The sequence below is a fragment of the Pygoscelis adeliae genome, unplaced genomic scaffold, assembly GCF_000699105.1.
Source record: "Pygoscelis adeliae isolate BGI_AS28 unplaced genomic scaffold, ASM69910v1 Scaffold75, whole genome shotgun sequence".
NCBI lineage: Eukaryota > Metazoa > Chordata > Aves > Sphenisciformes > Spheniscidae > Pygoscelis > Pygoscelis adeliae.
The window spans coordinates 1,327,986-1,339,743 of NW_008824772.1; the positions used below are offsets into that span (position 1 = coordinate 1,327,986).

General features: G+C 40.5%; 1 protein-coding gene across 1 annotated transcript; it reads right to left on the minus strand.

The window, feature by feature from the left end:
* Positions 1-4,345: 4,345 nt before the first annotated feature.
* Positions 4,346-11,075, minus strand: APOH (apolipoprotein H (beta-2-glycoprotein I)). The gene is made up of 8 exons (XM_009323771.1): positions 11,012-11,075; positions 9,667-9,843; positions 8,945-9,041; positions 7,513-7,589; positions 6,738-6,926; positions 5,958-6,137; positions 5,287-5,484; positions 4,346-4,416 (listed from the first exon to the last, which is right to left on the minus strand). Exons 1-8 carry the CDS (start codon positions 11,073-11,075, stop codon positions 4,346-4,348), a joined length of 1,053 nt encoding a protein of 350 aa, XP_009322046.1.
* Between the last annotated feature and the right edge of the window lie 683 nt (positions 11,076-11,758).

Genomic DNA, 11,758 nt, shown 5'->3' on the forward strand with positions numbered 1-11,758 from the left:
GAAGGCCCCCTGGCGCCCCCGGAGCAGCGGCTGTGGCAGCGGGGCCCACTGCGCGCCCACGGCCGCCCAGCGCTCTTCCCCCCAGACATACATGTGCATACGCAAATATTTATTTATACGCTCAATCCTGCACGCACGTTAAAAACCTCAGGAGCCTGAGGGAGCACCACGGGAGAAGTGGGAGATGCCAGGCATGTCGCGGGGCGGGCTGGGGCGCTCGTCGCGCAGGGGATGGGGCCGGCGCCTCGGCCCCGCAGGAGAGCCTGGCCTAGGAAAGGGGAGGCGCCGAAGCAGCGGGAGATAACTCCGGGCTGTTTGGGATGTGTTTATTGGTTTTAATTGCTGCTAGTTGGATATCGGCTATGTCTATTTTTATATCTTCGTTATGATCAATATCGGGGGGGACAAAATGCTTCCACGCAAAGCTTGGTGAAAAATATTTGCCGCTCTGAAATTAAAGGTCGGTAAATCAGAAGTAGCTTTTGAGTCCGAGCGATGTTTTTGTAGCTCCGTAGTGGGTGTCAGAAACGTGAGCAGATATGAGACTGAAATTGCAGGCGCAGGCCAAATAACTGCAGAGCCAATTTTGGCCACAGGTTCTGAGTATTTCTAAGTAACATTTGTTCAAGTATAGCCTTGTAGATAATAGGGTGATTTTGAGTTCACTTTAAAACATTTAATATGCTCCATGTTGCTCATTTTTCATGGGTTGTTTATGTTCTATCCCAAGGACAGAAAATAGGAGGGGATAGAAAAATTTAAAAGCGCGTGCCTGACATTTCTACACAAAAGACATAGGTTACACTTCTTCTTTTGTAGCCGTGTCAAGAAAACCATTGATTAATCCAAAAGAATTAGAGAAATCTTTCAGTCCTTTCAGCTCTTCAGCCTCTTCCCGAGTCAATGAAATGATTGTGTATGTATCATCCCAAATAAAACATCTGACTTCTTTGAGTCAATTATTTCTCTCTCCCCAAAATCTGTCATTGACCTTACTGCGTGTGTAGCATCTGAAGTGCTTTTATCTCAAACGAGTCAACTCTTCAACTCTTCTAAGCTTGATTCACATGCACATATACATCAAACAAGAATTTCTTAAATGTACAGTAGAAAATTGTCTGTTTTCTTTGATTTCTCAGCTGATCTTCAGCAGAATGATTCTGCGTTAGGGCTCATTTGGTGATAGCTATGACAGCTACACTGGTTGCCTACTCAGATTGCACATAGCTCATTAAATCAACATTTGCATAGAAGCAGTGCAAAAATCAGCGATGGAGTATTTAATCCATGGTAGAATCTCATGAGTAGATTACAAAGATTATTTTCTTTAAATCCCAAATTTAAAATAATTGCCATTTAATACATTTTTGAAGTTATGACTCCTTTTAATCTGTTTTAAAATAGTGGTAGATTCTTGCAACACAGTAGGACTACCGGTGGGTGACTTGCTCAAATAGCTGAACTTGCAGAACCTTCCACCTCTGAATCACCACTTCAGATACCCAGATTTGCCACGGGAATTCTGTGATCGTTACGAAATCAGTTTGTCCAAGTCAGTCCAAATCACAGGAGACAGACGGCAGCTTTGTTAGTTGGTAGAATATGGGAGGCTGAGTGGGCTTAACAGCATGACTCCTTCCAGGCAGGTTTTTCGAGGGCACCGTATTGGCCAGGCGATACGGTGAGGTTTGCATTTCTGTCCAGCTTTGCAAATCTGCTTTTTGACAGCCGAAAAGGGTTGGAATTTCTAAGCCAACTTTTTTGTACGTTGTTGTTCATTGATACGTATCTGTGCAGTGCCTTCAGATTTGAATATATCTCTGTCGTGCTCATCACAAAATACTTTGAAAAACTGAATTTGCTGGTATGTGGTGAAAAAACATGAGGCAGAGCAGAACCAGTGACATTGGAACCAGTACTCCAGGACAAACTTCCTGAGAGAACAGATCCGGTTTCTGGGTCTGCTTCCCAATGCAGAGCAGGGTGGCCAGAGAGGTTGAAGCTTTCTTGAAAAAAGAAGGAAAAAGTACAGATTCAAGAAGTGACCAAGGTCTCGTCTCCAGCCAAAGCTGCAGCCTGGACACGATGAGTACTGACGTGCACTGACCCTCCGGAGGAAATCACTATAGGTACACAATTAGATACACATAGATATCCCAACCAGAATACAGAACAAATTCCCAATTTGAATTGTAAAAATATCTTCCTTTAAGTAACACATTCAGTACTTTTTTTTTCATCTCGTTTTACCATGTTCTCTTATCTCTGTAACCGTCTCAGCAGGTTGCCACAAGTAACATGAGCACAGCTTAAGGCATTCTTTCAAACATCTTAAAGAAGAAAAAAAGGGAGGTTTCACTCACTCGTACCAGCCTTTGGAACACCTCTAGTTGTAACACATTATTTTTCAGACTTTCGAAGCAAACCTTTCATGTCTGAAAAGTTGTGATTCACAAACACCTCAGTACTTCAAAGACTTATCAGGTCAGTGTATGAACATTGGCTCCAAAGGGTGATTCTTTTAACTACTCAAATACTGCATGTCCAGCTAGGAAGCAGGGCCGGCTGACGGGATCAGTTGTTATCCTGCTGTACAGGTGAGTAGAACTGGGAAAATTTGCTTAGAAAAAGCTGAACGTTGCTGGGACAACTGTTTTTGTGCAAAATACAAATCATTTCAGGGAAAAGTAGCGTTTCTGTGGCAGTGAATGCTAACTTTACTTATGCCAACTTCACAGTGTTTTGCTGTGAAAGACAAGTTAATATTAAACTGTGTTTGGTATCTCGGCTACCGTCCTGCACATCCCGACCCCAGAGATGTATCCACACAACGTTCAGACTAGATTTCCAAACAGACAGGTTCCTGCCAGCTGATCTAGGTAGGTGTTTGTTAGAAGTAGTTCGGAATATCTTGGCCTGTAAGTCAAACGTCATCCAAGGACCCCGCTTAAACCTGTTAGGAACCAAAACACAGCGTACATTGTACCAACGAAATACCCCCTTCAGTTGCTAGCGTGAATTTGTCTGTCTCTCTCTACATTAGAGAATTAAATTGCTGATGAGTACAAACTATTAAATACTTAATAATAGCTGCCTCAATCTCTCCTTAAAAATAGGAAGTATAAGAGCAAATTATATCAGTCATGCTATTAAAATATTCATGTGCAGCCTTCAAAAAAAAAAAGATAATTAGAGTACGTTCAGAGTTTTTTAACGGTAGCTGTAGCATCTTACAAGTAGTTTGATCTTAATGTTAAATGGCCCTTTTAAAAAGTTCTACAGTAGCTTGCTTGCTATGTAGTCTGCTGCTTTTAATCACAGAGAAAGCTTTTATACTTCAGAGGGAACCACGTATGACTCATGACAATTTATTATAAGTGTACAACAAAAATTTCTCTATCACTTTCTAGTATGTTGAAATTATACTTTTTTTTTCTGAATGGAAATACAGACATAAGCGCAAAACTCGCCAGACTGGATCATACCAGTGAGCTACCTGTATCATAAATCAAATTAAAAGTACAGTTTGCTTCAAAGCTACTTAATGACCAGAAATCATTACTGTTGCTCAATGGTGTACACTTCTGTTTTTTTTTAAAAAAAGGAATCTGTTACATTGCGTAATATTGAAACAGTGGTAAAAATTAACAGTTGTTTAAAACAACAGTTTCAGGTGAAGTTAGAATCTCAAAAACATAAGTAGTCTTACTAGCTTTAGCCAATTTTTTAAAAAAGTGTAAAAGACCCCTTTATCTGATGCTATTGACACTTAAGCCATGGTTGGAGACTTGGCTTCTAAACTCATTTGGAAATCTCAGTCTTTCTACTTACGTAAATTCTGGAAAATCCTAGGCTGATGACCCTCTGTTTATCTATAATTAAAGGTCCACTCCCTGTCACAGGGGAGCAGTAATGGAATCAGAACCCAGCTAATTACTGATGATGAAGGCCTTTCTGTATAAATCTGTAGAGAGCTAAATAATTTGATTGATGATGAGGTAATATTAAATAAGAACACACTATTGGCTGAAAATTACTTTATTGTAAAGGGGCTGCTGTTGAGAAAGTCATTTACAATTGCATAAATGTTGGAAATATGGAAAGAGAAGCAGTATTGAGGGGATTTTGAAGAAGGCAGAGAAAAGAATGAAAGTTAATGGCTGAAACAATGTGTCATAGCTTGTGAAAGAGGCTGGTAGGGATGGTGGTTGGGAAAACAGCTGAGACCGCATTCACAGAGAGTCCGGAGTTCACCTGGAAATTTACACTCACAGAATGTAAGTTTTCCTTTTGTATATAGTGTTTTGTCTCAGTAAGGCAGAGATGTAGTGCTGTATTCTCTGATTCATGCTTGATCTTCACATGGTTTCATGTCTGATGGGTCCTTCTTCACAAGAGTTGAAAAAAAGCCACGTTCTGTTGAAAACAAGTTAAGAACTTGGGCTAAATTCTTGAAACGTGTGATAGCTGAAAACAGTAAGTCTCATGGACCTTGCTAGGTGAGCAATCAATCTTTGCATCACAGTAAAAGCGCTAGAAGAAATACACTATTTTAATTTCTATTGTAATGAAAGCTAAGCTACATCCATCAGAAGCCAAGCCAAATGTGAGGAAAGATGTTTTCATCATGCATAGGCTGTGTTTGTTCCTTCACTTACAAATGAAAACAAAACTTACAAGGAATATTCTATGCAAGGGATATTGATAAAACAAACGCAAAGCATTTCCTCTTGCTAACAAACTTCAGGATTTAGTCTGTTTATTTGTTCTAAAAACCTGTGTGCCTGTGAACGAGTTCCTCCAGCATCAATTCCTCACTACAGCTGTCAGCTGCTTTTTAACACTCTTGGCCCAAAGTCAGAACCAGTGTGTTAGCAATCAGCATAACGTGGGAGTAATTCACCAGAATGGGAGTGCATACGTCAGGTTCTCAAGGCTGCAGCAGCGTTCAGGCTCTTTTCCCCTGTAGAAGACGTTGATCTGAGGATTCATGAAATCCCGGAATACTTTACGTATGGCCTTTTTTTGGGCTAGGCCACGTCTAAATAACATCTAAGAACAGAGCAGGGATTAAAGCAGGGCTCTGATGAATCCAAAAGAAAAGTCTTGCTGTGCATTCTCTCCTTCTCTCAGGCCATTTCTTCCTAAATAGCCAATAAGTTTAGTACAAGGCAGATGAATTAGCCAGTCAAATAGGGCTCGAAGATGAATTATGACATTGCCCCCACACTAAAGTACTTGTTATTCCACCAACAGAAGCTGTTTTATGATTAGCCTAGCTCGTACCTTTGAAACAGGCGGGGAGAGTAAGGTTGCCATCCACACACGGAGCAGCTACGGTGTAGGCACAGGATTTTTCTTTATTCTTGCAGAAGAAGGATATAGTTTCACCATGCTGAATGCCTTCCTTAAGGTCGTTCTGAACTCTTTTCTTCTCGCCATTGTATAATACTACAGCTTTCTTAACTGGTATTTTACATGGTCCTGTAAAACAATCCAGTTATAAGCAACATGTAAGGATAATTAGAACTCTATTTTGAAAAGTGGGTAGATAGATCCCATCAGAAATCTGTACAGGTGATACTTGGGAACGAAAAATAACGCGTCCCACATGTACATGGTACTTCCCCAGGTATACCCCTAAGTATAGGGTCAAAAGTTTCCAGTGAAAATCCAGCCTCAGTAAAATTTCTAATTATATTAAATAAGAGGAGAGGAAATACTCAGACAAATAAAGTTACGCGGCTGATTATTGAAGTCAATTCAGATACATCATGTCATACAACGTTCAGTGTTGGGAGTGGTCTTAGAATATCAGGGCCTTGAAATTACTATTTTGGTTTTCTTTTGAGGACAGCTCTTGCACAAAGGTATAAGATCTCATTAACAATCAGAGCGGCGGTCTTTTAGGAAAATTCGATTTGATACGTGGTTTCTAACAGATAGTGTATGTGTACCTTTACAGGTTGGCTTTGTGGACCAGTTTCCAGTGTTTTCACATCGGGAATGCTTAGGTCCATCCAGCACGTAGCTGGACTGGCAGCCGAAGCTGACGCTTTCGTTATAGTGATATGTTCTACGAACAGCAAACTCTATGAATCCATTTTCTATTCCTGTTGGAGTGGGGCATGTGACAACTGCGGTACAAGAGTGAAAACAAAGCTTTATCAGTGTTGCGGTTCTAAAAGACACACTATATACTTTGAAAAATACATGCAACTTTCACGGTGGTTCATTTCAGCCTCTTGCACAGAAGAGCATAGACAGAGGAAAGATAGTTTAAAAACCACAATAAATAAATGTTACTTGTTTTAAATATACATCTATTGCAATCTGTGGTTATATCCAAAAACTACTTAAATGTGGCATAATTTCACTGAAACCAGTGAAGTTCTTAGGACTAAGGGTAAGGTTGTCTATTTCTTAGATTAATCCTAGCACTTAGTAGAATAAAATGTTCGCGCGCTCTGGAGTGAGGGCTCTGGTTCCCCACTGTGAACTACGTTTAGCAGGTTTTGTTTATATAACCTTTATACCTGCAGCAAATATTTTGTCAATCCCATGTTGCGTGCAATCTTGTTAGCAATCGCCTTGCATTCACGAGTCTGACTTTCAGAATAATTCTACTGCATGTTTGCAATAACAATTGTAAAAATAAATTACTAAGGTTGTTCATATAGTTTTGTATATACAATTCTAGGAATATTTTTAGGTGTTGACACAAGTAAGTTACTTACCCTTGCACTCTGGAATGCTGCTCCAGTTCCCGTTGGCCATGCAGGTAGCTGTCTCATTCCCAATAAGTGCGAGAGGAGGTACACATTCAAAAGTAATTGTGTCCAGGAAATGAGAAATATTTCCAGGTTTTAAGCGACGGTAGGAAAGGACTCCGAATTCAGGAAGTGAGGGAGGCGCACAAGTCACCGCTAGAAAAGCACAGCATTCATAGAAATTAAAGCTTAAAGATCAAATTATTACTAGAATTACAGGAGCAACACGCTTATAACCAAATCGACCCACACTGCCCTTTACGGAAGCGTAGCTAACAAAACAAAAAGTTCAGATTAAAAGTCTCAGGAGCCTTAGAGTATGTAATTAATTCATGATTTTTGCTATATTTTTCAGGCAATATTATGCAGTATATTGCTTTTTCAGCAAGGTGTTTATGCAGGACAGGTTATAGCAAAACCACATATAACAGTTGCAAAAGCATGACAATATCCCCTTTTTACACACAGGGAGAATGAATTTGAGTGGATAAGCATCTTACCTTCAGCTGTAAATAGCATCCCTGATCCTGGCCTTTTGTACAGACCTTTAAACTCTATTTCTCTAAAACTGGAATCCACACATCTAAAACCAAACATACAGGGTTCTGCTTGATTGTTCCTAACCATTTTTTTGCACGGCGCTATAGGAGGCCTCTGAATAAGAGTATATGGAATCCTGAGCAATGTAAAGGAATCTTGCCATAATAAGGATAGAGTAGTTCTTCAGTATTTAAACACGTACGTTGACACTGTGGAAGAGTTCCACTCCACTTCCCATCTGCCATGCATTGGCTCGTTCTTGTCCCAACAAGGTTGTAACTGAAAACAAGAAGACCTGGTTATCAGAAAGCTTAACGAACATGGAGAAGAATCAAGTTGTTCTTTGCAAGAAAGGTTACCATTAAGAGTCCAGTTCTGAAATCCTTCTCTAGTTCTAGCACTTACTGACCTCAAAGGAAGTTTAGGTTCAAATGTGGAATATTGTTAGTATTCAAGTATTACAAGTACCCAGACAAAAGGCTTGATACAACAGGATGTTTTGCCGCTTCAAATAACATTCCATCTTATATATTAACTTCTACAAGTGATTAATACCGTGGATATGTGTAAGTAGTGAGCATTGATCTGTGATTGCTAATGTGAATGTTATGGTTTCCTGGGAGGCGTTCCTAGCTAATTATGGCAATTAGGATCAAACTATTGCAAAGAACTTAGCACTCTTTAGAACTAAAGTCACTGAGGTGCATTATTTTATTTTAATGCCAGATAGCCCAATATAATTTCCAGATGCACTCTAAATGCTTCTCTCCCATCCTCTGTACTTACATTACCAGCACTTACTCTGAGTTTTAAGGAACTGTTTATTGTGTATCTATCATTTCAGTATCACACAGCTGAAAACCAGTAAATTATAATTAGCAAAATTAAATCAAATCCCATTGCTACATTTGGTGTCATGGTTGAATTTATTTATTCCTTATCTTGCTCCTGTTTTGCAGAAGAAGGAGGTAGCTGAGGCTGTTGATGTTTTTCAGTGAACTCTAGGCTATGTCTCACCTATGACCTTCGCAGGCAAGCACTGTTTATTAATTACCCAAGTAAAATGAACTGCATGCTACTATCAAATATTTTCCTGCATTTGCCATAACTATTTTTCTTTAAATGCATCCCCATTTCTAAAACTGGCAAGTAGCCTTGAGTAAAAATGCATTCGCTCCAGGGACCAAATTAGGATTAACCTCAGGTTTTCATTTACTGAGCTCGGAAAGGGATAGCAACAAAATTTTCAGTCTCCAGAGCCAAACAGCATAACAACTCAGATGGAGATTATCTTCTCTCTGCTGTAGGATTTCATCTTATGATGTAATAAGAGGATTTAAAAAGTAGGGGAAAACAGTCCAGAATAAATCTTTGCATAAAATCTCTGCTATTTTGATGGCTTCCATATCTGTAAGACATTGCTTTGGAGTAGCAAAGCTCCAGAATGTTATAGCCAAGACTGAACAGAGGATGATCACCAGATATGCAATTTTTTTTTAGTTTCTGAAGTGGAGGTGGGCTTTTACATGCAGTTTTCTAAGTTCCCTGGCTTGCAATACTGCAGCAAGTGATACTAGAATGTAATATTGTGGTTTAAGTTATTTATTTAACAACATGAGGAAGGGAACGCTTACCCTGGTTCACATGAAAAACTTATAGAACTCTGATAGTGGTGGTCTATAGTATCAATTTTTCCATGCTGCAAGGGTCCAGGACTGGGACATCTCTTTGCTGTTAATTAAAGAAAAAATGGATAATATTATTTCATGAGGCATGAAGCTAGGATAATGGAAATGAGTTGGTCTTAAAGGGGTCCTGCTGTCTTTCATGTTTCTCCACTCCTGTGTACTGCATTTTGTAAGTCTAAGTATTCTACATTCCTATCAAAATATAGTAGATTCAAAGTTTTTGTGATTAAGTAGTTTTTAACACTGGATTGTCTGAGGAAAATGACTTCTATGCAATGAAATGATGAAAATGAACAAAGAGGGATAAGATAAATGCAGGTGTTACCAAGCAGCATGCATCATTAGGGTATAAGCACTGCTGGGCTGAGTCAGATTAAGGTTCACCTTGTCTGGGTCCCATCTCCATCCCCTTCTGGGAGCAGAGGCTTAAGGGAGGGCATGGGACGTGTATGGGAAGATCCTTCCCCTGTTACTTGCCCCTTTTCTCCCCCACACCCAGTTGTCTTCCGACAAGTAAGGAAAGAACAATCGGAAAACAGAAGTATATCAGTTTGAATACACCAGATGATTCATCACGGGGACTACAAAATATTCTTTTCAGGTCAGTGCATGGCATGTCAGCAAGGTGGCGTAAAATCTAGGAAGAGGATTTACTTGGTTTTACTCACGTAGGCACAACAGCGTATTGAGAGGCCACTTGCCGGTCGGGAGGCAGGTGTACTTCCTTTGGCCGTTGTTGGGGACGAACCCGGGCCTACAGGTATATTCTATTTCCTCACCCACATCATACACGCTTTTGTTTACGTCAATTGTGGCAAACAGCACTTCTGGTGGCCTGGGACAGACTGGAGGAAAGGAGACACTTTACGAGAAATTGGGCAGAAAGTTGGAGTTGATTTTATTTCTCAACTGGAAGCACAGGTTTCTGTATTGTCCTCGACTATAGTACGTTCCTGCACGGAGCTAAACGGTCCTTCTGTAATCTATAGGTACGTAACTTACTGAGGCAGCTGATGGCTGCTATAAGTATTAGTCAGAAAAAAATGTGTTCTTCCTCTTCTCCTCGGCAGATCTACCAGTGGCCCCAGTTAGATTTGGTGTCACTTTTTTTTACTAAAATTTACTTTTGCTTCAAAATGGATTTATGAAGGTATTCTGCAAAGTGAGTCAATTATGGTAAATTATCTTGGACAAAAGAGGGTGAGAGGGACTTAGAAGCAATCTAATACATTTCATTTTTAATCTAAATTAGTTTGGTGGGGTCAGCCTGAAATGAGATTATTACTTTTTTTAAATTAAATTTATTTTTCTCTGGTTTCCCCAATTTTTCTGTTCAGTGGGGCAAACACACTGTTACATTAGACAGTTCTGATTCCAAAACAGCTTTAACATGTTGACGGCGTGAACAACCCATCCCCTGGAGAGTGAGAACAGGAGGGGAGCAGTGAGGGAGGAATGGAGGGTGCAGACTGCGCTCCTGCAAAGGACATGGAGAGAGGCTCCTGCTGACATGGCGGGGAGAGAACAGAGGAACACAAAGCTCGTGCTGTAGAAATGCGTAGCAATCAGAGGGAGAGAGTGCATGAATCAGTGCCAAGAGCCCTTGGCGTGGGGGAAAGGAGGAGAAAAGCAAGGCAGGAGTATGCCAGGCAGCCCCTGCAGCGGAGGGGAAAGTGAGGTGAGCAGGGAGCTGGGCAGAGGGATGGAGCGAGGTTAACTCCTGGCACACGCAATGCCCCCGGCATGCAGGCGACCTGGTTTCCACAACTTCTGTCAATATTTCTTCTGTTTTCCTCCATTTTATACTTTCGTATGCAGCAATTCACCTCACCGTAGGAAGAGACAGAGGAAGGAATGGAAGGGAAAAAGAGAGGAAATAGCTTTCAGAGAATATTCCCCTTCAAAACACTTGACCAGACTTTTCCGAAGGCTTTAAAATCCTGTTGCTTTCTCCAGCTTCCCTCATTCACACTTCAGGATAGTACTGGTTGTTAGAAAGTGGAAGACGCTTACCTTTTGCTGCAAGAGCACAGTGGCTCAGAGCAACTGCGCACGCAACCAGTGCCAGGGAGTACATTGCTGCCAGTCCACAAGCCCAAATGACCCTCGGTCCAGTGTTTCTTCTCTTAAAAATAAAGGCATCCACAAAAGGACGGTTACATATTAACTCTTTTGTACTTATTCCCATCCTAGTAAACAGAAGATAAAAGGTTCCTTGTGTTGTGTGTAATAAAGGATGAAACAACCATCACATGTTGCATTCGTACATAATGCAGGAATTCAAATAGCGATCTCTGCTGAAAACATCTCCTCTCCGGTTGTTTCTGCAGAGCATCTCCTGTTGGGACCGATGTTTTTGAAAAAACAGTATTATCTTCTCAGCGGCTTTAGAGGATGAGGAGGTTTGGAATACGGTATTGGAACAAATAATAGAACTGTCACTAAGAAGCTTTTGTTTACCACTCGGGCATGCGCATTTCTATGTACCAAAGAGTCCTGAGAGTTATAACAAAATCTTTTTAAGGCAAAATGATTAGTGTTGGAGTGACATTGGTATTGTCATATGCCTCCAGCAATGATACCAACTTCATGCCAGTTTACACTAGGTGCTGACCTGGCCTGAAATTCAGGCTTCGGGAGCCTGTTTGATCAGATTCATGTCGTCAATAAGCATCTTTCAATTAACAGATAACTAAAAGCAGCAGAGACAGGGCTCACAATGCCAGTGCTGCAGGAAAAGTGAAATAATGATTCTAGACT

Bases quoted from the DNA above. Each gene is read 5' to 3' on its own strand.
- APOH (XM_009323771.1), bottom strand. From the start codon at position 11,075: ATGTACTCCCTGGCACTGGTTGCGTGCGCAGTTGCTCTGAGCCACTGT. The intron at 7,590-8,944 runs GTAAGCGTTCCC...TCTTGTTTTCAG, and splicing joins AGTTTTTCATGTGAACCAGG to TTACAACCTTGTTGGGACAA. The intron at 6,927-7,512 runs GTACGTGTTTAA...GTGCTTTTCTAG, and splicing joins AACTCTTCCACAGTGTCAAC to CGGTGACTTGTGCGCCTCCC.